At 50.6% G+C, this 22569-nt stretch overlaps 9 protein-coding genes across 9 annotated transcripts; 2 read left to right on the forward strand and 7 right to left on the reverse strand.

Moving 5' to 3' along the window:
* Positions 1 to 35: 35 nt before the first annotated feature.
* ura6 (uridylate kinase ura6) lies at positions 36 to 933 on the reverse strand. Its single transcript, XM_025581721.1, has one exon. The coding sequence runs from the start codon at positions 733 to 735 to the stop codon at positions 97 to 99; it is 639 nt and encodes a 212-aa protein (XP_025437215.1). The 5' UTR covers positions 736 to 933; the 3' UTR covers positions 36 to 96.
* Positions 829 to 1519, reverse strand: BO95DRAFT_292527 (uncharacterized protein). Its single transcript, XM_025581720.1, has 2 exons — positions 1037 to 1519; positions 829 to 916 (listed from the first exon to the last, which is right to left on the reverse strand). The coding sequence occupies exon 1, from the start codon at positions 1372 to 1374 to the stop codon at positions 1042 to 1044; it is 333 nt and encodes a 110-aa protein (XP_025437216.1). The 5' UTR covers positions 1375 to 1519; the 3' UTR covers positions 829 to 916; positions 1037 to 1041.
* Positions 1520 to 1877: 358 nt separating this feature from the next.
* Positions 1878 to 3944, reverse strand: BO95DRAFT_436414 (uncharacterized protein; the record flags this gene model as incomplete). The annotated part of the gene is made up of 3 exons (XM_025585232.1): positions 1878 to 3512; positions 3620 to 3784; positions 3855 to 3944. 3 exons carry the CDS (start codon positions 3942 to 3944, stop codon positions 1878 to 1880), a joined length of 1890 nt encoding a protein of 629 aa, XP_025437217.1.
* Positions 3945 to 5378: 1434 nt separating this feature from the next.
* Positions 5379 to 7173, reverse strand: BO95DRAFT_477026 (putative lipase; the record flags this gene model as incomplete). Its single annotated transcript, XM_025589964.1, is given in 3 exon segments — positions 5379 to 5826; positions 5846 to 6900; positions 6999 to 7173. 3 exon segments carry the CDS (start codon positions 7171 to 7173, stop codon positions 5545 to 5547), a joined length of 1512 nt encoding a protein of 503 aa, XP_025437218.1. The 3' UTR covers positions 5379 to 5544.
* A 4361-nt stretch (positions 7174 to 11534) lies between these two features.
* BO95DRAFT_292613 (putative hexokinase) lies at positions 11535 to 13954 on the forward strand. The gene has a single exon (XM_025581723.1). It carries the CDS (start codon positions 11857 to 11859, stop codon positions 13504 to 13506), a length of 1650 nt encoding a protein of 549 aa, XP_025437219.1. The 5' UTR covers positions 11535 to 11856; the 3' UTR covers positions 13507 to 13954.
* Positions 13835 to 15373, reverse strand: BO95DRAFT_447620 (uncharacterized protein). The gene is made up of 3 exons (XM_025587664.1): positions 14701 to 15373; positions 14509 to 14551; positions 13835 to 14384 (listed from the first exon to the last, which is right to left on the reverse strand). The coding sequence occupies exons 1-3, from the start codon at positions 15189 to 15191 to the stop codon at positions 14109 to 14111; spliced, it is 810 nt and encodes a 269-aa protein (XP_025437220.1). The 5' UTR covers positions 15192 to 15373; the 3' UTR covers positions 13835 to 14108.
* Positions 15374 to 15447: 74 nt separating this feature from the next.
* Positions 15448 to 17172, forward strand: BO95DRAFT_447621 (cytochrome c oxidase assembly protein COX14). Its single transcript, XM_025587665.1, has 2 exons — positions 15448 to 16103; positions 16284 to 17172. The coding sequence occupies exons 1-2, from the start codon at positions 15797 to 15799 to the stop codon at positions 16760 to 16762; spliced, it is 786 nt and encodes a 261-aa protein (XP_025437221.1). The 5' UTR covers positions 15448 to 15796; the 3' UTR covers positions 16763 to 17172.
* Positions 17173 to 17212: 40 nt separating this feature from the next.
* Positions 17213 to 19154, reverse strand: BO95DRAFT_424161 (3-deoxy-7-phosphoheptulonate synthase). Its single transcript, XM_025584658.1, has 3 exons — positions 18831 to 19154; positions 18709 to 18764; positions 17213 to 18549 (listed from the first exon to the last, which is right to left on the reverse strand). The coding sequence occupies exons 1-3, from the start codon at positions 18871 to 18873 to the stop codon at positions 17548 to 17550; spliced, it is 1101 nt and encodes a 366-aa protein (XP_025437222.1). The 5' UTR covers positions 18874 to 19154; the 3' UTR covers positions 17213 to 17547.
* Positions 19155 to 21176: 2022 nt separating this feature from the next.
* BO95DRAFT_457171 (short-chain dehydrogenase/reductase) lies at positions 21177 to 22075 on the reverse strand (the record flags this gene model as incomplete). Its single annotated transcript, XM_025588457.1, has 2 exons — positions 21177 to 21793; positions 21859 to 22075. 2 exons carry the CDS (start codon positions 22073 to 22075, stop codon positions 21177 to 21179), a joined length of 834 nt encoding a protein of 277 aa, XP_025437223.1.
* Between the last annotated feature and the right edge of the window lie 494 nt (positions 22076 to 22569).

Here is a 22569-nt window from a genome sequence, read left to right on the forward strand (position 1 = left end):
CTGACACCATCGACCACAATCACATATCATCATCCAAGGGACTGTTAAACAAGTCCTGGAATCTCTGCAACCCATCGCCCATTCTCCTAACGAAACTCACAGGGGGTTCAGACCCTTCTCGCGGAGCCCCGCCCGAATCCTCTCATAGACGTCTCCGACATCGCCGGTAGCTTTCACGGAGACCACCTTACCCTGGGCCGCAAAGGCCTTGACGACGGGCATACTCGTTTCGACAAAGGTACGGAAGCGCTTGCGAATGCTCTCGGCGTTATCATCGTCGCGACCGCTGGTCTCGCCGCGCTTGAGGAGGCGGGCCTCCATCACCTCCTCGGGGCAGTCGAGGAAGAGGGTCATCTCGGAGGGGCAGACCGTGTCCTCGAAGAAGACGGCCTGGTCGAGCTTGCGCGGGAAGCCGTCCACCAGGAAGCGAGGCTTGCTGCCTGCACTGGCGGCCGGGTTCGTGCCGGCGGCCAGGGTCTCGGCCATGGCGTCGGACAGCAGCTTGACGGTGATCTCCATGGGCACAATCTTGCCCTCGCGGATGTAGGTGCGGATGAGCTCGCCGGCTTGGCTCCCTTCGCGGACTTGCTCGGCGCGGAGCAGGTCTCCGGCTGACAAGTGAGTGAAGCCGTAGTCGCGGACGAGGTTGGCAGACTGCGTGCCTTTGCCGCTGCCGGGGCCGCCGAGGACGAAGACGACGGTTGTAGTGGTGGGGGAGAAGCGCGGGGTGGACATCTTGATAAGGATGGGATTCGTTATTTTTTTTGTTTTTTTTTTCCTTCGTTGTATTTGACTTTCGTTGGGAGGCGAATGAGATTGATTGGTTTCTCCCAAAAGAGAATAAGATGGAGAGACTTTTGTTAAGGGAGCGGCGGGGGCGAAGGTGGGGGGCGGGAGGCGCGGAGGGGTTCGAGTCCTGTAAATCAGGTAGAAGACAAAAATGTTAGTTTGTTTTGGTGGGGGACTGAAGCGGGAAAGAGGGGTAAATATAGCACGGTGCTTGAAGGTACTGTACAACGACAATCGATTTACTCACTTAATCTAAACGGTCTCGGATGACTTGGGTTTATGGACGCCGGTACGGGACTTTGAGAGTAGAATAAAGGAGCCAGATCCGATACCAATAATGATCAAGAACGGAAGGACTTTGAATTGAGAACGGCTGTATTGAGTGGATTGAGGGGAAGGATGGGGGGAAGAAGTGGAAGAGGGAGAAGGAAAGGAGGAGGAAGAGGAAAAAGAGGAAGAGGACGAGGGAGAGGAGGGGGCGGAATAGGGGCGGCGGTGTTGCAACTGGAGCTGTTGCTGTTGCTGGAGAAGCACCCGAGAAGAGACACGCAGTGGGCGAGGAACAGTCCGGATTAGGGCCGACATGAGATTTAGATTGAGATGAGGATGATGAGAAGCGCAGGAGGAAACGAAATAGAGAGGGGGATGTATCGGAGCAAGCAGCAATGGATTGTATTACTGAGTCAATGATGCTGTTAGATATCGAGTAACTACAAAGTTAAGTTGCAATTGATTGATTGTAGGCAAAAGGTTGGTCTGCAAGGTTCAGTGCAGTTCAGTTCAGGTTTGGTTGGTTTGATTGGTTTGAGCCCGTTTTGGGCTGACGAGGCTGTTTGCGGACTAGCGCCACGTGGGTAAGTACACCTTGTACGTAGGTATGTACAGTACTAAAAATATTGAACTAATACGGGCAGCTTATTAGGATGGACTATACACATTCAGGTATATTGAAACTATATTGATATTGATATTGATATTGATATTGATATTTATATTTATATATACACATATCTAGTATGTATGTACTAATAGGTAAGTTATATATGTCTCTCTAGAACAATATTGCCCGCTCAAAATCAATGCATTTGCTAACCATCCTCCACCACTGGAACCTCATAGTATGCCTGCATACGACGCTGCTTAAGCACCCAGTAGCTGCCCGCCAGGAGCCCGCCGACGGAACACACCACCAAAATGAAAATCAGTAGGCCACCCACCCCGTGAATGACCTCATTGGCCATATTGATGGCCTTGGCCTCCTCCTTGGCCTTTTCATATGCCTCATCGACCTCTTCCACGTCCTCCTCTGGCGCCTTCTGCTTGCCATATAGATTTGCTGGATCGTCCGGCGTGGGCTTCGCATCGCCTTGGAATCCGACCAGGCGCCAGTTCGGCGGTGTATGCGTCCGGTGGATCTCTGATGTGCCCAAAACGTTGCCATCCCCGTCCACTGCTTCCACTGATACCCAGTCCAGGTAGCCTTCGGCGATATACATGGTCTCGAAGTCGAATTTGGAGGTGTTGCCGATCAGCACCGGAAGACCCTGCCGGTCAACGCGTGCATAGAAGTTCCAGGATGCAACATCCGTTGCACCGTTCCAGCTGACATGCAAGATGGTTGCCATATCCGTCTCGTCTGTCCCGTAGACCGATGCCACAACGTCCGGTGGTTGGCTAGGCCGACCCACGAAGGGAAATTTGTACGACCGATAAGAAGAGAAGCGCGTGGATGCGAAGTTAGCCTGCATCAGTACCTTGCCGTCGGGACTATGTTCGCTCTGGTAACCCCGCTCGCTCCAACCAACAAAGACGTTGCCGTTGGGCAACCTTTGAACACTGCCACGAAGCCTGGTTAGGTCGCCGTCCGGCCGGTCGTACCGATCAAGTAGGCGGGCCGTCATGGTTGTCGTGTCGACCTGGACGAACATCGCAGCTGAGACCGTCTCCTCTTTCTCCGCCTCATCAGACGCATTATTCAGAAAAGAGATAGTCGTGTGCGTGGCGTTGGAATCTACAAACCGCGCGTGATGCTGCTTGGAAAAGGTGAAATCCTGGATAAAATCAGAATACTTTCCGCCCAGACGCCAAATGATGCGTCCGTCCTCGCCGGATATCAAGTAGATCGTGCTCGTGAATCGGGCAGACAGCAGATAATCACCTGCCGCGTTTTTGTCTGCCGCGTTCACATGCACATAATCCCAGCCAGGTTCATTGGATGCCGGCCAGTCGGCGTTTACTTTGACAGACTCATGAATGGGAATGTATCCTAGTGAATTCCACTCGAACAAGACCTCGCCTGTCGCGATGTCCAGCTCGACGAGTCCCCCCGTGACTATCCAACCGTACTCGTTTGGCCGGCCAAGGTCTCCTAGATCCACGTATTCATTCCGGTAGGCGCAAGCTAGTGCTGTCTTCCCGCCGTCGAGGACATTGAACTCATGCATATTGAAGGTCCCAAGATCGTTGGTCACTGCAACTACATTCTCCGGCTCATAATGCTGGTCGAGGATGTAACCATATCCTTTGTCCGCTGCACCGGAGTTGTAGCCATGTTGAAGAATGAATGAAAGGTGAGATTCGTTGTCAATATTGTTCACGGCCTTGAAATCGAATATGTTGCGGTTGTCAAACATGCAAGATCCGGCCCAGATGAGAACCTGATGATCCACACTTGATAAGCTTAGTGCTCCATAGTGTCGAGGCAATTTCAGACGAGCGTTCCGCTTTGTCGTAACAGGTAACAGGTCACAGAGAAATGACACAGCAGAGAGACGGATTCAAGGAGCGATGGAAAAGAAGGGAAGAAAGAAGCATGAAGATGAGCACTTACACCATCTGCGTCATAAATGTAGGGTCCAACTTGGCAAGGTTTCCATTGCTTCGTGGGTGCTTCTGGATCAATCACGCCGTATGGCGCAACGAACCAATAGCCCGGACTGACAGCCGGGCGATCGTTGTAGGCAATATCGAATTTTAATGCTCTGACCTCCGGCAGCTGATTGATTGTTAGTTAGCCAGTTAGAGACAGACGATGGTCGATGTTAGCACCCTTGCTCATCACTTACCGTGACAAAGGACATCAAATCACTATCAGTCTCGGCTTTCGCGACTACACCTCGGAGAGCAAACAATGACAAGAACCAGAGGAATAACATTTTGAAGGAGTGACCGGGAGAGGAATGATCCCCTCCAAAGGCGACATACAACCAACTGAATGGGGAATAAGCAACGACTAATGAACTCGAGAATAAAGGGCCAAGAAGAGAGAGGGAGAGAGAGAAAACAAAAGAGAAAAGCACGCGGCAGACGAAGGAGAAACGATCAAATCAACCAGCACGGTCGTCACTCGATCTCAGAGCCAAATTCGCATCGGTCGAGGGTGATCATCGGAGACGCTGCCGAGCGGGGAGGGCAAGGAGAAGAAACAGTTCCATCTTTGGAGTGTGAATAAAGAGGACCTATTCATTTACTCGTACTGACTGGATGGAGTACGTACTCGCCCCCGTATGGAGTACGGCAACAGGAGTAGTACGTAGCAGCAGTGTGTCCGCCAGCAGGAGAGTGTGAAAACCACCACTCTGAAAAGGGAAACGGGATGTGGTCGGGGACAACGCTTCCTTGCAATAGGCTAGAAGCCCGCAAAGTCTGGAAAACACTCCATCAAGCTTGCCCAGGAAAGGTCAGTGACAACGTAATGGCTGAGATGGACGCTGACGATCAAGCGAGGCGGACACTCTTGGCGGCGTTTCGGAAAGTGGAGCTGAGGCACCACAATCCATCCAGATTCGTCGACTGTCACCGCCGGTGCGGAATGGAACACTGGAACGAAACGGACTGGGGCAGTTATGTACAACCAGCAACTGAATTCATTGTAGACTGTAAGTTACTGTACGTATGAGTAGTACCTCATACTACTATGGAAGGGCAAATAGAATCGATTTACTACTTCATATACGTGGTTAAGAGTTAAGTTGTCACCCGTACGGCGATATCTTCTTTGCTGAGATCGGACATCGGACATCGGACCGTGGACATTGGTTACATGTCCCTGTACTTCGTACTCGGTACGTACGCTGTCCATTCGTGACGTTTTAAAGGTCTTGGCACCATAATGGTTAAATTGCCAAAATCTGATTTCAGAGAAAAACACGAAAGTACTTACACATACAGTAGCTTCGAGTCACTTGGTTGTGAACTTGTGGTTCTCGCTCAATTCGGGCAAGCAAATGACACTTGAGTTCGTCTACTTGACCATTGACGGCTGATCTATGCCCCAAACTTGACGGAACTGAAGAAGAGACACTGGTCCGCCGAGATCGGAGATGGTTCAAGTGCCTTACGGACCGGCTGCTCTCTCAATAATCTAGCCAATCACAAAAACGAAATGTTCGCAGTCTTCTGCAGCGCATATACTTACAAATATACAATGTATAATTCACAGAGAGATGAGGGCTGGAGCCTAGACGAACATAACGACGTGGGCTGGATCCTTCAAGGCTGCTTCACGGTCTCATTCCTATGAAGAGTGGAACCTGTAGAGGCACAACTAGTACGAATCCTTCCAGCTGTCCCACTTGCCCCTTGGCGCACCGTCTGACATTTGATATTGGCACAGATTGCGCTAAGATAAAACGCACAGTAGAAGCCTTATCAATATCAACCCTTTCACAATGTTATCAATCTTTCAAATCTTTCATGCTCAAAGGATAAAATGGTCATCGAGAGGCCCACTAGCTGTGGCGCACGACCGGCCCTTCACCAAGCATAGTCCGCAACCTCAGGCTCCTGAAATATTTTCGGCTTGTATTTGAGAACTTCGGCCACAGCTATCAGCAGCAACCCCTCCGTGCGCTTCACATCTTCCATGCCTAGCTGAGGTGGGAGCCATTGCCCGCACACATTCGTGAGGTTGAGTCGGGATGGATCCCCCGGGCCATCATGTTGAAGCGCATCTGCGATAAGCGCCCATGCCAAAGAACTATAGAGAACTCCTTCATGGGTATAGAGGCCACCGCCGGGCCGATCCCGGCAGATAGTCTGCAAATGGTTGTTGGACACATCTGCTACCGGGGAACTGAAGAATCCCAGAAGCTTGTTTTCCACTCATCGGTTGCACAATCTGATCATATGAGGAATAGACAGTCGTCGTGGGCACATAGGCCGAATCGCCTCCGACGCGTCTCAACGCTCGAACAAAGCCTGCATGCCACGCTTGTTGCCAAATGGCAGGAGTGCAGACAACGTTCGAGAGGATAGGGCAAACAAGTGTTGTCTCCACAGTCCCATGAAAGTCGGGACTGATCGCAATCAGATCCGTAACTACAGCGCGCGTAGACGGCCAATACTTGAATGCCCATTGGGTATTGAGACCTCCTTGAGACCATGCTATCACCGTCAGATTACTTTCCGAGAGGGCGGTGATGTAATTGATCGCGTATGCAATATATTCCGAGTTGACTTGGACGTCCCCTAGAGAAGCGGAAGGGACATTAACCCAGGCCATGCTTACTTCTGGTATGGCCTTTTGTAGTTTTGCGAGGTTGGACTGGAACATTGATCCGGCAGGAATGGGGGAGCCAGGAACGAGTAGAACGGGTTTGAGTTCACCTTTTCTCCTGGTAAGATCGTCTTGTATGTAAATAGCGGCCCTGAGAGTCTCCTCTGCGACACTATAGGGTACATCTTGAGCAGCTTTCCTAGGATATAGCGGTTGATATGCTAGCATTGGATTTCTGTTGTGAAGCAAGTTTAGTCGAGAGGTCTGATACTGATTGAGTTCCATGAGTATGTCCTGTGACAAAAGTTCTGAAGTGACAATCTTGAGTGCGAGATCGACAAGAGTGAATTGCCGACCACTGGCGAAGATCTTCTCGATTATCTTCCAGACCAGGGGCAGGGAGTCATTCCCAGTAATCGGAGGAGCGATACTTCCTGCAAGCCTTGCTTGTATGGCACGAGCGAGATCTGAGACCCGGCCATTCACTCCGGGTTCATGGGTAGCATTTGTCAAGATTGAAAGCAAAGTGGGAGCTGGAGTAGACTCGAGCGAGCAGTTAGCCAAAAGTGTCGGGCACGAGCTAAGTACCCCCACAAAAATGCCAATTAGAAAGCCTGTGCTAAAAAAATACAGAGACTCATTTTGAAGGTCAGAAAGGGAAGATTGCCTCAGTGCAGAGATTTGTGCCTTCAGAGATGAACCCTGAAAGAACCTGCAGCCATTCGACAGGGCAAGGTGCAAGATGTATAAATCCAATCCATGTGTGAGATCCCCTCGTCCTTTTCCCCTCCATTTCCCGGTGCAGTTGGCCTCAGAGTTCCAACACTGGGAGTCTTCTCCTGAGCGGAGTCAATGAAAAGCGAGGGAAAAGAGGGATGTTTCGCCATGGACCAGTCATCAAGCTTGCTAGAAATCAAAGAAGGGTGTCAGCGGCAGTAGTTTGAAAACAGAGCAGGTGATAGTGAATATCGAGAACAGCCGCAACCATTCGTTCAGTTGGCCAGCTCCTATCTTTGAAGCTCAGCACCTAAACAAAGACATGACGTTGGCCGAAGGGCGCCATACAAAACCAGCGCTTGCTCTCACTTGGTCTCCGGGACCCTGCCACGAGTCCCCTGTAAGCTTGTCATCCGCTCAAAGTTACAGGCTTCTGAGCAACCCGAGCTCAAGCCAGAGCCGCGATGGTCAAATGACCAAGAATGCTGCGCAAATGGTTCGTCGGGCTTCTCGCCTGGGGAGAATATGACGGTCTGTGATGGAAATCCATGCCACTATGAACTCGGCTCAAATAAGTCTGATCGAGAGCTCAAAGAGGAAACTGCCGATGCAAACAAAATTGTTCGGGATGAAGGTGGCATTGCTGAGTAGGTACCAGGGTCCTTTCAATTGTTCGAGTGGGAGATACCTAACCACTGCCACAATTGCAGCCTTGACTTCCGTCTTTCCGTTGTCGAGATACATGATCATGTACAAAGTACCTCACTTTATCCGGAGTTTATGGGTCACTATGAATGATGGAAGGCTAGTCTGGAAAAGCTGGCCAAGCACCTGGCAATCCCAGATTCATCCGTAATTTAATTGTCCATCACTGCTCACATCAGTCAGTCCGGCATGCGGTGAAACGACGATGAGGATTAGGGGATAAGGCTGAGGAAAGTTGCAACGGAATCTGTACCAGTTCTTCATGAATTCATTCCGCCTGGTCATATGTTGGAAGGCAAAGTCCCCATTCAGGAGAAGTTTCTTCGTGGTAACCTGTACACTTACATGCGGATATATGGCAGCCACTTGGACAGAAGAGAACACGCCCATATGAAAGCCTCGGGCATCAACATGCGCAGAACCATGGTCGCCTTCCTGAATTGGAACCGATATATCCTTATCCTCTAGAGATTTCAAAGCCGAAGCTGAGCAGATACCTGTGCAAGCCGCCCGTGTTACTGCAGTCGACGTTCCCAGATACCTTGATACGCTACATACAGAACTAGTTGAGAGGAGACAGACCTTGACAAGGGATGGTTGTCAACCGCCAGAAGGCTTTAAGCACTAATCAAAGACAATCCTACGCTCACGTCGCCGACGATGTATGTGACTTATGGCCACCAGTCAAGCAACAAAGCTGATTCTTCAATTCCCGCGATGGCCGAATAATGCTTCTCTCGTCTTATGCAGATATTGCACGAGAGGTTTCTGTTAATCCAGAGGGCTGCTTGCTTTACGCCATAAATCGAACGCCTTGCAGGGGGCCTAGATCGTGGATGAAGCGATCTGCTCAGAAGCATGGATAAGTATGGTTACATCTTCCTGGGTATACGTGGGCAGCAAAATCTCTATGGTTACGGTTGCTTGCCCAGCATGAACCTGGAGATTGCGTTTCGCTGCAATATCTGATGGCATGATTGGGAAGCAACACTCGGGATAACGATCCTTTTTAGTCGTCGAAACTTATTTTCATCCATATCTGCTTGACTACCATGAAGCTCACTGATGGGCAGGCACATTATTGTCTTGGTCTGAGTGAATAGTGTGAACGAAGCCCCGATAGTGGCATGTTGAGGTTGATATCTAAATTACAGCGGGGACACGAGGACGCTTGCCTACTATGGAGTGTCGAGCATTGCGTTGGTAAAGACGAGCACTTGAGCATCGGCCAGCAGACGTGACCTGACACCAGCAACGATGAAAGTCAGCTGCATCTGAACCAGGACTTCCCGCCCTTGCTACTCTTGAGCTGCATTCGATTCATCCCAAGCACGATGAAAGTCGTTCAAGACTTCCAGTGAACTCTGGCAGGGCTCAACCCTTGGCAGTACGTGTCTCGGTGTCTTGGCAGGGTATCTGGAATGCAGGAGGAAAGTGAAATCAGAGCAAAGTTCGAATTTGGCGGTGGGATGGGATTGGAGGTAACTGGGGAGGTGTATGTTGAAACCAGAACTTTCTCAAGAGAGAGAGGAACGAGATTGGGGCTGTTCAACGGAGACTTAAGAGAGGAGGGCCCGGAGAAGGGTCGATGAGATTGGAAAGGATCATGCAAAGAGAACTACCTAGTAGCTTATAACTGATAACTGATACAATACCAGGTAGTAGGGGTGATGATTGGGAGGAGGAGGGAGGGAGGGTGGATGGATGGATGGATGGATGGCCCACCGGGGGAGGAAACCGAGGGATCCCTACTCCGTAGCCAGTGTAACACTACACGACGGGATGATTAGCCCGACTACCACCGTTGCACCCGCCAGTGGTCTTTATTGTACGGAGTACAGTAACTAACTACTTCTCCTGAGTCCTGACTAAAAGTGTCACATACCAATGAGGGGCAAAATCTCGAAATGAAGCAGAAGAAGAACGAACACCCAGAAAAGATGGATTGGCCAATGGCCGGGTCTCTGTTGTAACTCAACATCCTCAACAATACCCACGACATTGTCATCGTCATCATAACCTGTCGACTTCCGAGCCAGGGTTTCGGCCTGCCGAAATCGTCGCAGCAGCCACATTGCGACCTCCATACCTGTAAAGTGCCACTGTCGAGAATCCATCGGAGAATGTGAGTATGTGGAGGACATCCGATCGTGTGTCAGCATAATCCTCATCCATCAATTGTCCATCGATTGTCCATCGATTTTTTCCCCAACCAAGAGAGACAGGTCACTGGTATTGGAGATACCAAAACGGTTTTCGAACAGTACGTATCTATGAGCGATCAGTAGTAATCAATCCACTTCATCCAATGCAACACTGTCACACTGCTGATGATCGAGTTCGATTGCGCCTTTGTATCCACTGATCCGCACACGAATGGAACTGCACAGTACTCCGTACAGTATATATAGCTTCTCGTAGTACTTACACAGTAGTTAAGTAAAACACATTTATGTAAACTCACAAAGGTTAGTCGAGGCGCCTGTCTGTCGGTTTGTCCTTTGTTCTATCCCACGAAGAAAATTACAGCACACTATCTGGTCACCTTCGAGACAAGACAAAAAAGGTTTGCAAACCCCCATAGACATTCAACTACCAAGAGCAGTAGCTCAGGATATGTATAACATGGGCCAAGCCTGAGCAACCCATTGTGAGACTAATAATATACTACCTTAACCTGTCAGTCACCAAATTATAATCTAGTCCAACGGCAAGGTAGCAATTTGTTGTCTCCACCAGGGACTCAAAGTTGGGGAGAAAAAAAAGTGGTAAGTACCGAACCATACCTACAATACCAGACCATACCAACAGCACTTGCCCTTCCATTCCTTCTGCGTTTCCACTTTTCACCCAAGTACGCAAACAAGCAAACGCTCTCTCTCTCACAATGCACAATTTCAAGTCACTTTTTCCCCTGATAAATAAATAACACATACTAAAATCGCAGGTCAATATGTCCCTCCCTTCCTCCTTCCCTCCCTGTTCATCTGTCTGTCTCTAAGCTGTCATTTTCGTTTCTTTCTCCCTCCCCCTCATCCTACCCTGTCTTGGGCATTGCGTACCTCGTACCCTGAGGAATGATAACACGCGCGGCGTTGATTTCGCATACCTTAAGAGACTAGAAGTGCCGGTACAACTTGGATTACCATTGCGAACCACACCTTGACCGCTGCCACTAAGAATAATCAATCGGTCCTACTACCACCATTACTACTAAGTTACTACTAACTTTACTGCTACTGATACTACTACAACTACAGCAATTACGACTACGACTCCGACTACGACTACGACTGCTGCTGCTGCTGTTGCTGCTGCTACCACAACAACATCCACGACAACCACGACCATCCCTTCACCTTCATCTTCACCTCCCTTCTTTAACTTACTCACCATCCCGCAACTGATTAGCAACTGAATATCACTCCACATCAGCAAACGACTCCCACCTCCTTTCCTCCCCCTCCTCAACCACGCAACATCAACACTCTCGTCCACCTTCATCTATCCTTTCTCTCACCCCTCTTCCGTCCATCCATCCGCCCATCCATCACTAAATTTGTCTCCCCGGCCCCCTCCCCCTTGCAACTCGTTTGACTTTGGCTCAATCTCCTCCACTCACAGGAGGAAGAGGAGGGCCCCAGCATCCAAAATACACCTTGCTCCTCTCCTCCCCTACTTTTCTCAGAAGGAAAATAAAAAAGAGAAAAGTGGAAGACAGTAATCCGGCATCAGGCTTGACCGTGGTCTTCCGTCACTGATATATCACTACGACACCGATATATTACCGTCTTCTCCGTCTTTTGACTCGTGGTTCACGGACCGTGTCCACTGCACGCTGCGCAAGGATTTGTGACTTGTCGTGGCGGTGTCACCCTCGATCTCATACATCTGGTCTGCTCCACTGGTGAAGAGAACTTCTGGGGATTCTCACCTCATTGGCCCGATCGAGTGTACTTTTCGTTTGATTGTCTACTTAAGTGGCCTTTATCCGTACTCACGACTGTTTATTTCCGGTGGTGGTTGCGGTGTATAAGGAGCAGCCAAAGTTGATCACGGCCCCATATTCTCATTTTCCCCTACCTTAAGCTGGACAGCCACTCGTCGCTACTGTCCAGACTCTTAAAGGTAGACGCAACACCCGCACCATGCCAGCTCCCTTAGTCAAGGTCCTGCACAGGATGCAAGAACTCTTCACCAACATTGTTGCAGCCCTGGAGGCAATGCTTCTGTTCCCATCTCTCTTCCGCGACTCCTCCCGCAAGCGGCGGAAAGCTTTTCAGAGAGCTTATTGGGGACGCCGGACGCTGGATGATTTTGCGAATGAGATTGATCGTCTGCTCTCGGCACCTTTGTCTGTGCAAAACATGATAACAATGTCAGACAAGATTCGCGCGCAGTTTAAGTCCTGTCTTCAAGCAAGCCCAGTATGCATGCTGCCATCCTATAACCATGCTCTACCTTCAGGAGCAGAGAAGGGAACGTACCTGGCGCTGGATGTGGGAGGCTCCACACTTCGTGTAGCCTTGGTGGAACTACGTGGTCACGGGGTCATGCGCACCCTCCATGTGTCTTCTTCGTCAATTGATAATGAGGTCAAATTGCTGGAAGGTACGCTGTTCTTCGACTGGATGGCAACAAAGATTGACGCCATGTTACAAGAGGTAGGCTCAAATTATGGCCGGGGGCATACCCCACTTTCCATGGGCTTGTCCTGGTCGTTTCCGATTGAACAAACATCCATCAGCAGCGGTTTGGTAATACATATGGGCAAGGGGTTTCATTGCTCTAATGGCACCGTTGGGCAGGAGCTCGGCAATTTAATTGTCCAATCCTGCAGAGCGCGTGGCCTGAACATTGAAGTGGATGCTATCGTGAATGACAGCTCCGCAACCCTGCTGTCTCACGCCTATGTGGATCCGGCGACTCGCATGTCCCTCATTTTGGGGACCGGAACGAATGTAGCGATTCATTTTCCTGTACACCAGATCGGATTGACTAAGTTCGGCACCAGACCTCCAGGTTGGTTTGATTACGCGAAACACGTTATCATCAACAGCGAGATGAGTATGTTTGGCGGCGGAATATTACCTATGTCCCGGTGGGACGAGGTCCTGAACAGCACCCATCTTCGACCTGACTATCAGCCTCTGGAGTATATGATCACTGGCCGCTACCTCGGCGAAATCATTCGGCTTATTATCGTCGAAGCAGTGGAGACAGCGCAGCTGTTTGGCGGCAATCTTCCTCACTCAATGCGCGACGCTTACTCGTTTGACACTAGTATCATTGCTTGCATAGAAGCTGATACATCAACTAGCTTAGCCTCATCGACAAACATCTTGCAGAAGGAACATACGTTTACCACACCTCCGTCGGTGGAGGAAATGAGATTTCTCCAGCGTGTCTGCCAGATCGTCTCGAACCGAGCCGCAGGATATCTTGCGACAGCAATCCATAGCATGTGGTGCTTGCGTAATGAGGCAGAGTACCCGGAACTCAGCACTCCCGCCACCGCATCCCTCAAAGAGACACAGGAGGTGACTGTGGTTGAGAGTGAAGGTAACCCACTAAGTTTGTCGATCGCCTGCGATGGTAGTGTCATCAACAAGTATCCCGGGTTCAGAGATCGTTGTCAACTCTATCTGAACGAGCTTGTCAAGGAGACGCGCACTTTGCAACTGCCTTCCATCCCGTCGGCGGAACCTTACATCCGCCTTGATCCTGCTCCAGATAGTGCCATTGCTGGAGCCGCAGTCGCTGTAGCCGTGGCTGTCGCGAAGAAAAAACCAGAGTAGTCTTCAGAGGGGACCTTGTTTGGTGAGCGAAGGTGCCTGCGGTATGCATTATGAATTGCTCATTTCAACAATCACCCGGCCTTATGCCAACCTTCTTTGCATTCAAGGTGTTTTCTGCTCTCCTCGGGCGCCGTTGTGTCTGTTGCATTTCCGAATGTGGGCAATTGAACGATTGGTTGCCTCATTACCTGCTCCTTGCTTTGGGTGATTCACTGCCCATGCCATCATCAGGGCTGTATTTTTAATCTAGGGTTCGTTTCCATTGCATATAAATGATCAATAATCATGCGCAGCATCTTGGAATACCAAGCGGCCAACAAGATAGATGGTTGAGGATTTTTTTCCATACACTTTGATGTACATAATCATAGTCAGCGGTACAAGAACTGTGTGATGCCCAGGGCCCCTCGGACATATACAACGCCTTGGCTTGTCCTGATCTTCAGGAACTGTTTTTCTCAACTCAAGATCCAGACAGGCCTCGCTGTACGAAAGTGACTACAGCAGACCGCGGATTGTGACAGTAACACGTGCCCACACACATGACAAAAGGCCACAATTGATAACAGCATCTGCACGTATTGTTCTGGGAGGCAGATGAATTACTGCTCCCCACAAAGATCCAATAACAACTCCAGAATCCGCCGCTGCAACTGCAACAAATCTTGCCTGGTAATGAGTGTCTCTTTCTGGCCGCCAAACGGATTCACTACAGTCTCGGACTTAACATCAGCGGTCAGCACCAGGTCTCTTCGGATATTGAAGAATGGAATCCCTAATCCACGCAGCTCCGCAATCATGGCATCGGCCATCTGCCTCGAAGCTCTGTAGACCTTCGCATCGTAGTTAGTCAGCTCGGCTTGATCTTCCTCGGCTGTCTGTTAGTCAAGTGCCACGAAGGCGCATTAGTCCAGTCAGATAAAACCCAGTTCTGCTTGCGTATCCGCGTTGTGTCTTTTTGTCTTCAAGCCATCACGATAACGCCACCAGCGCAGTACGTACCGAAATTGATTTGTTATTGTCAACTGGCGCACCGACAGAGCGTCTAGTTGGTCGAGAGTCAGAGAGAAACAATCTCCAGATAGTACCTGACCCGCTCCTTATTTCCTTTTTGTTTCTGGACCGAGGCAAACTGCATCGACCACGGAACATAGAACGACATGGCTTTCCTAGCGACTTTTGGATTCCACTCACAGCACAGCATCGAGCTCCTTTTTCTTCTCCGTTCGCGCTTGCTGCTTCTTCACCAAAGCTTCCCGACCCTGCCACCACTGTTTTTCGTGGTCGTGCTGGCGGCGGATTAACCATCGGACGCGGCTTTGGAGGTTCTCATGCTGGGACACTGTGCGCATGACGTGGCGGAGAGCGGCATTCCAAGTGGTTATGGACGAAGAATCACCACCCGTTGTGCCCTCATGAGTTGTCTGGGCTCGCGGAGGGTGGGTATAACTGGGATTTGGAGAGGGCAAAGCCTTCTGCTGCTGCGCTTGCTGCTGGCGCGTCACGGGAACCGAGGGGAGGGTTTCTGATGGTTCGTATGGATCATTATCTTCGGGGTCATCGGGATGATGTGCCTGAGAATCAGTGGGCGGGACAATGTCCGAAGATGAAGCTGGGGATTGTTGGTTGGATAGCGCAGAGAGGGTTCGCAGAACAGATGTCAGATCGGCTGAGTTGTAGTCCATTGTTTCTTGAGGGGGAGGAGGTATTTATTTCGCAGCCGAATTAAGTAGGTAGTGGTGGGAGGTATTAAACGCGATTTGAAATTTCCTGGGAGAATATCAATATACTATAGATATATTGAATGAAGAACATGGATGGCGGTTGTCGTTGCTGTAGGTTTGAAGAATGAACCTTAGAGTTGAGCCGAAGTGGTGGTCGATTTTGGGGGGGGGGGGGCCTCGCAGGCTCTCTTTTCTTCTTGTTCAATGCAATCGACCTCTTCATTTCCTCCGCTGAAAATTTCCCCGACCCCAACCAAACCTCCGTTTCTTCCACGATCCGCTCTTCATCTGTCTTCAGGGCTTCAGGTTACCGGAGAGGGACCTTTTTGTTGGATTTAGCCTATTGATATTGAACATTTATTTGTTTCGCTCGATTGCCTCCTCCTCCTCCCTCCCCCCACCACCAATTCTCGAACGAATGAGTCCGGCTTGAGGTCATACCATCATCCACCCATCAATTATCCCCACGCTCCATCCGGCCGCCTCCTTCCCTCCTACCCTCAGTACACCTCTTCCTTTCGCTTGTATCTTCATCAATCCTGATCGGCACATCGACGACTGGCATAATGTCTCGATCCGCCGCCGATGCGACCCGTTTCACGGCCACAGGGCCTTACGCCCACTCGAAGCCTGGTTCCGCGGCTCCGTACAAGCTCCCCGGCTTCATGGCCAATGCAGCTCAACAGCAACAGGGTGGACAGCCCGGAGGCAAACCCGAGACTCCTAAGGAGAAGGTCGAGCGATTGCGAGCACAAGCCCGTGCTGCCCGGTTAGCCCAGTCGACGTCGCGCGTGGATCAGATGATCGACTTTGGCCGTCGATTCGCCAACAAGGCCCACAAGACCATGGTTTATACTCTTATTGCTGCATCGGGTATGTTGAACCGCCTTTCCTCCTCGAGCATGCACTTGAGCAGAAGTTTGCAATTAATACCAAGCTTGCTGCGGGGGAGCTGTTCCCTCTGCGCTCCCTCTCTCCCTGGCCCCTTCTACTTCGTGATAGGCGACAAATATCTATGAACCTCACCCAGCGACTGACCGTAGAGCGAAACAGGCGTTTGCGGAGCCCTCACCATGTATTCCATTGTGTCTCTCTCTTTATACAACCGCCGTCAGCGAACACTGTGGATCGAGAAGGAGCTACAGACCCTACAGGACGCCAAGGTGGCCTACGTCAACGGAACCGCCACGCCGGAACAGCTGGAATTGCTGAAGAACGAGAAGATTGCCGAGATCTACCAACGAAAGAAAGACGAGGAGCGGCAGCAGCGCCCTTGGAACAAGGCGAAGCAGTACTTATTTGGGGGCTTGAAGGCGGACGAGACCCCCGCCGAGGCGAACCCCAACCCCATGCCCGAGAGCCTTGTCGCGGAGGACAAGCCTCGCGTCCTCGAAGCCATCAATGCCGCGAAGGCGTCCGGTGAGATTGTCGCTCCCGCACAGCAGGGCCAGCTGGACACCCTGGCGGCCAATGCCGAGGATGCTGCTAAGCAGACGACGCGAAGCTGGAAGAGCTGGCTCACTGGACGGTGAAAGGACGACGTATGGAAATCAAGGAAAATACAGGGAAACTCACATGGCGCGCGGGGAGAGAGCAAAGCTTTCTCACACTGTCTGCTCGCAGCATCTCCCCCCGGAAGACCTCTGTTTCATGTTTCGCATGGCATTTTGTCGTCTCTTCCTTCCTCTCTTCTACCACATTTGGGGTTGTGGCGTATCCTGCTTTTTCTCTTCTGGGTGTGTGAACGTGTGTGTGCGCTTCGCCGAGATGTACCAATCTATGTGCTGTTGTTCTATTTGCGAGACCTGCGCAAGTCTCAAGTGTGGTTTTGCCATATCGATGTACATATACATATATTCCTATTATTTTCGTTTTTTTTTCCCTTGATGATCTTACTACATTAGCTACTTATTTGCAGATGCTAAGCTAATTCGACACTAGCATCCGCCGAGCTGCTGTGTGAACTATAGAGATTTCAATGATTCAACTGTACGTTTCAAATTGCGTGCGAAACTTTGGATAATTGGATGTAAACCCGAACCAATCGCAGAGGACGTAAGATAATCATGCCAAACTTTTGATACTACCATGAATCAAGACCCTGAAACCAAGCTACCAAGGGCCACTGACGCGAGCACACAACACCCAATATGTGGACAAATAAGTGGAAATAAAATAAAACGAAGAGAATCATTATCGTCACCGGATTAAAGGCAGGGAAAATCAGAGCGCCCTGGCTATGGTATATAAATCAGACCATCCCGAGTAAACAGAAGGGAAACCGTCACGCCTGGACTGTCGAAACAGTCGTGATAGCTTATTCAGCAGCAACCTTAGCCTTGGCGGCACGTCTGGCACGAACTGCATCTGCCAAGTCTTCCAAAACAGTGACCGTGGTCTCCCAGTCGATGCAAGCGTCCGTGATACTGACACCCTTGCGCAAGCCGGAGGGACCCTCGGGAGGGACCTTCTGGTTACCCTCGTTAATATTGGACTCGATCATAACACCGATGATAGCATCCTGGCCCTCGCGGAGCTGGTCACCAACTTCCTTTGCGACCAAGGGCTGGTTGCGGTGGTTCTTGTTGGAGTTACCGTGAGAGCAGTCAACCATGACAACCTCGCGCTGCTTCTTGCCATGGAGGGCCTCACGGGCAGCCTTAATGCTTTCGCGGTCGTAGTTGGTACCCTTGTTGCCTCCACGAAGGATAACGAAACCGTGTTCGTTACCAGAAGTCTTTGTGATGGCAGCCAGACCCTGCTTGGTGACACCCAAGAAGCGGTGGGGGTGGGCGGCAGCGCCAATGGCGTCAATGGCCACGGTCAGGTTGCCGTCGGTGCCGTTCTTGTAGCCAATGGGGAAACTGAGACCAGAGGCGAGCTCACGGTGCAGCTGGGACTCGGTGGTACGGGCGCCGATGGCACCGAGAGAGATGAGATCCGCAAGGTATTGGGGGGAGATGGTGTCCAGCATCTCGCTGGCAATAGGCAAGCCCATGCTAGTCAGGTCTGCGTAAAGACGGCGGGAGACACGAAGACCCTTGTTGATGTTGTAGGTCTCGTCAATATCCGGATCGTTGATCAACCCTTTCCAACCGACAGTGGTGCGAGGCTTTTCCAGGTAAGCACGCATGATGACACAGAGGTCGCCGGAGAGCTTCTCAGACAGCTCCTTGAGGCGACGGGCATACTCCAAAGCCGTCTCAGGGTCATGAATGGAGCAGGGGCCAACAACCACGAGCAGGCGGTCATCGCGCTGCTCGATGATCTCAATTGCCTGGTTGCGGCCGGCACGGACGGCCTCTAATGCGCGCGCGGGCTAGGACAATAGTCAGTTTCATATCATTCAAGAGGTTTAGCAGGTTGACGGAGAGCGAAAGGTAGTCTGGTTTCATGATGTGGCCCCACGGTGGCTCACAATGGCCGAGAAAGTGGTGCGGAGGTGGTGCGGAAGTGGTGCGGAAGTGGTATGACTCACAGCAGGGATCTCGGTCTGCAGAAACTGGGGGGAGAGAAGGGGATCATATCCCAAGACTACGAGGGCGCAATGGTTAGCAGAGAACGATCTCGGCCGCGCTTATGATGCCATTGTAAACTCACCACGAGTGTCCTCGCTGACTTCGGTGGTGCTGATCAAAGGCATTGTGGTGTAGGGAGATACGCAGAATGTGCTGGGAAAAAATATGGGTGTAGCTCTTGGTGGAGGAGGGGTAATGAACAATGAATGAACAAGTAGGAGTAGACTTTTAAGCTCTCCTGTTCTGTTGAATTGATTGGAAATTGAAAAAGAGGCTAGAAGCCGGCCAAGGTAGCGAGAAGATGAGGAGTTAAGTGATTGAGGAGATGGGGGGAGGGTGAGAAAGAGGGAAGAAATAACAGAATCAAATTGCAGATTGGCAAGCGGAGTTCAAGTTTAGAAAGAAGAAGATGGATGGATGGATGGATGGAGGAACAAGACGGGGATTGCACCGAGTGGGCCCCGCGATCGGACTGATTCACACAAATGAAAAATTAGGAGCCTCGATTAAGGTTGTATGGCAGGAGAGGTATCAAACCGTATTGACTGTAATGTCCGTGAAACAATACCACACTCTTCCCTCCACTCTTCCCTCGACTGATGTATCACCACCATCATCATACAGTAATGTATGTACATATTGAGAGTCCAGAGTCCAGAGTCCAGTCCACAGTTCACAGTCCACAGTCCGGACTCCGTAGAGGCTCCGCGCAGATATCACACCTATTCCGGACAGACCTTAAGTTGTTGGGCTAGGATACGCTCCGACCTGCAGCCAAATGCACTACAACCGGGGCGAGATGGTGACGTCCTCCGTGTTGCGGTCAGCTCAGTAGGTATGCGCATAGCTGAACCTCACCTTGCCAGTGGTGACACCAGAGAGGTCGATCTCGCACAGATCCGAGGCAATCGCGACTCAGCCCTCCCCGGCAGCAGTTTGGTGCTGCGTTCCATAGCTGGTCGCTGATGCGCATGGTGTTTTCTCACCGCTAGACTGAAACGTGCCGAACTTGAGGCACTGACAGATCGACCGCCTCGTTGTCAGTCCCTCCTGCAGACGTAGTACAGCAGGAAGCGTGGTCTCGGTGTCCCGGCTCACAGAACTGGGGGTGCTGCCAATGATAATGGATCAAGGCCACACACGTGCCGCAGACACTCATCCCAGCAGGGAACCAGCCAGCTGGCCTTCGAGATACCATAATCCTGCACCAGGCAGAAGAACTCATCCTGATATACCGTTGCATAGAGAGTCGATATCTCAATCTAAATCATGATGGACCGACCTCACCCCAAATGACTTCGATCAGCCAACTGTCGGTGTAGTGTTGATTGCCTGAACTGGAAGCTATCAAGGTTGCCTTATGACAATATAAATCACTCCACCAGTACGCATCCTAAGACTTTGTTTACCGGAAGTGGCCATGCTCCCCTTCGATGCAAGCGACCTGGCTCAATTTCGAAGGTGTCGCAGGGCTTCAGTATTGAGCTGCAAGGTGCAGTCCATGCTCCATCTGTCCAACCATTGTGAATCTATGAAATATGCCGAAGCAGATTCGTATAGATTCTTCCGGAGCTACCAAACAGCCTCTTCCTCGATCTTTAAGGCAACCAGTTTGTATAGACTATCACTAGTAGATCAAGTTGGATGTGTCAGACTGTTTGGGTCACATAAGCGGAGAGTCAGCGTTCAGCACTGCTGACGGTCACCTGGTCAGGGCCATACCACAAGGCAGGTCTGCAAGCCACGGACTGAGCTGGGAGCTTGCTCGGTCACAGGCACACAAATACAGGTGCTTTGAAATTACCCATACTCGAAATCTACCAAGCGGCCCACGACGGCAGGTTCCGTGTGGACCTGGAGATAGTTTAGTGGCTGCATATCCTCCACAGTCCCCATGCAACTGACAACCAGGGGTAAGGCAATAAGCTTCCTCCAAAGTGGGCTGGAGATTGGTGGTCGACGAATGAATCAGAGTACTGATGATGCTAGCGAGTAGAATTTAATTAGTGGGTCAAGAGGAGGGGAGAACTCTTTTTTTGCTGTTGAGAAATGATTGAGAGGTGTGTCCAGGAGAAGAGAAGGGGAGAACCAAAGGTGTGGTGCGCGCATTTACTGGGGCCGGAGTAGTGTTTTGGGGGATTTTGGGGGAATTGCTAGCGTGTAAGCGTTTTGCCGGAGAGGAAGGGAAGAACGCTTCTCCCGCATGCAGGAAAAAGCGGCCAATCCCGCATGGTTATCTCTGACCCAGTGGATACCTTTCGGTGAGCGATAGTCTGATAATCCATAGGAAGATCGATATTTCGAAATCTAAGTTAGGTTCCAGAGTTGCAGATTGACTTTTCCCTCCAGAAGTGTTCGTTATATCAATGTGCTGGTGGGGGCTCGTTTGCCTTTGAATGCCTTATTGAATCTCGTCCCTCGTCCTCATTCATGGGAGAACCTCCTCTCCTTTCCAATCCCAACATCGACCTCGCCCGTCATTGTTGCCGGGCCTCATTGTACACAAGAATTGAAGCAGCCTATTAGCAGAGTCGAGAGGCTGTAACATGTTTCGTCCATCCCAGTATTCCTTCGTGAAGTCCGTCTGGACGGTACCGGGGTGCATCGCTACCGCTAATGCCCGGTCATTGCTCCGAGTGCGTAGATATAAGTCAAAGGTTTTCGCTATTTGGAAAACAGATGCCTTACTGGCACGATACGAGTACCAGCCTCCAGTTGCGTTGTCCGAAATTGAGCCTACTCGCGCAGCCATCATGGCGTATATGGCATGTGATGGGAGTTTCCAAGAGCAATCGTCCTCTCGAGGCTTTGGGTCTACCAGAAAGGGCTTCGAAGACTTGGTAGGCAAAAAGGGTGCCAGGTGCTTCATCAGCAGCATGGGGCCGAGAGCGTTGACCTTGTAGCTATTTAGAGCGCTGGCAGCATCAATTTGCGATGGTGATTTTTCGACGTGTAGGATTCCAGGAACGGTGATAGCTATACGGAGAGCAGCGTCTGGATACTCTCGTCGAATATGTGAGGCCATTGCTTGAATGGTTGATTCATCTGATAGAGTGTTCAGCAGGAGGACAAGCAAAGATTGAGGTTTGGCCAAGTGAAGAGCTTCGTACCAGTCACGTCCATTTGCAAAACCCTCAGTCGCTCTCTTGGGTCATCAGATCGGCTCTTGGCTGCTTTTAACAGGCTATCTTGGACTTCATCACATTCCCTTCTCGCAGTTGCGATGACGGGTAGGTTCGTGTGAGACAGCAGCTGTTGGGCAAAGGCGAATCCCAGTCCTTTCGAGGCAGGAGCCACGAGGGCGAACCCGCTACCTGGAGATACCATTGATTGCTAAGCTAGGCTTGCGAAGTAAGATCGATCTATTGGGTTTAAAGAAGGATGGGAGCTCAACTGTCGAGGAAATTCCATTCGCAGGAATGATTCGAGCAACCATGACTGGACAAGAGTGACATCATCGATCATTGATACTCTGAGATACCCATCCTGTATCTTGATACTCGTACAGAGATCAGAGCAGGCATTATCATAGGTAAGCCTTTATGTGCGCGGTCATTGCAGTGGCATGCTATGACCATTGAAGGAAGAAATCATCACCACCTTAGTTAAACACTTCAGACTGGGCGTCTCACTCACGATGATGTTCCTTAGGTTGGTTTGGTAACGGCTTAAATGTTCAACTGGTATTCGCTGTGTAATGGTGCTCGAATGCGGGTGTATCGTGGTGTATTAGGTATTTTTTTCTGTCGGAGGAATTCTAAAGTGCCTACTAGCTACCTGTAGTAGTAAGCAAAGCAAATAACCTGCGAAATCTCATTGGA

The sequence above is a fragment of the Aspergillus brunneoviolaceus genome, assembly GCF_003184695.1.
Source record: "Aspergillus brunneoviolaceus CBS 621.78 unplaced genomic scaffold BO95scaffold_93, whole genome shotgun sequence".
NCBI lineage: Eukaryota > Fungi > Ascomycota > Eurotiomycetes > Eurotiales > Aspergillaceae > Aspergillus > Aspergillus brunneoviolaceus.

What these genes read in the sequence shown, in the direction of transcription:
- BO95DRAFT_424161 (XM_025584658.1), bottom strand. Translation starts at nt 18,873, where the DNA reads ATGCCTTTGATCAGCACCACCGAAGTCAGCGAGGACACTCGTG. An exon ending in AGTCAGCGAGGACACTCGTG is followed by an intron (nt 18,765 to 18,830) that starts GTGAGTTTACAA and finishes GCGCCCTCGTAG; the next exon opens with TCTTGGGATATGATCCCCTT. An exon ending in TGCAGACCGAGATCCCTGCT is followed by an intron (nt 18,550 to 18,708) that starts GTGAGTCATACC and finishes CTATTGTCCTAG; the next exon opens with CCCGCGCGCGCATTAGAGGC.
- ura6 (XM_025581721.1), bottom strand. Translation starts at nt 735, where the DNA reads ATGTCCACCCCGCGCTTCTCCCCCACCACTACAACCGTCGTCTTCGTC.
- BO95DRAFT_292613 (XM_025581723.1), top strand. Translation starts at nt 11,857, where the DNA reads ATGCCAGCTCCCTTAGTCAAGGTCCTGCACAGGATGCAAGAACTCTTC.
- BO95DRAFT_447621 (XM_025587665.1), top strand. Translation starts at nt 15,797, where the DNA reads ATGTCTCGATCCGCCGCCGATGCGACCCGTTTCACGGCCACAGGGCCT. An exon ending in TACTCTTATTGCTGCATCGG is followed by an intron (nt 16,104 to 16,283) that starts GTATGTTGAACC and finishes AGAGCGAAACAG; the next exon opens with GCGTTTGCGGAGCCCTCACC.
- BO95DRAFT_292527 (XM_025581720.1), bottom strand. Translation starts at nt 1,374, where the DNA reads ATGTCGGCCCTAATCCGGACTGTTCCTCGCCCACTGCGTGTCTCTTCT.
- BO95DRAFT_447620 (XM_025587664.1), bottom strand. Translation starts at nt 15,191, where the DNA reads ATGGACTACAACTCAGCCGATCTGACATCTGTTCTGCGAACCCTCTCT. An exon ending in AAGGAGCTCGATGCTGTGCT is followed by an intron (nt 14,552 to 14,700) that starts GTGAGTGGAATC and finishes TCGACCAACTAG; the next exon opens with ACGCTCTGTCGGTGCGCCAG. An exon ending in ACAATAACAAATCAATTTCG is followed by an intron (nt 14,385 to 14,508) that starts GTACGTACTGCG and finishes CTTGACTAACAG; the next exon opens with ACAGCCGAGGAAGATCAAGC.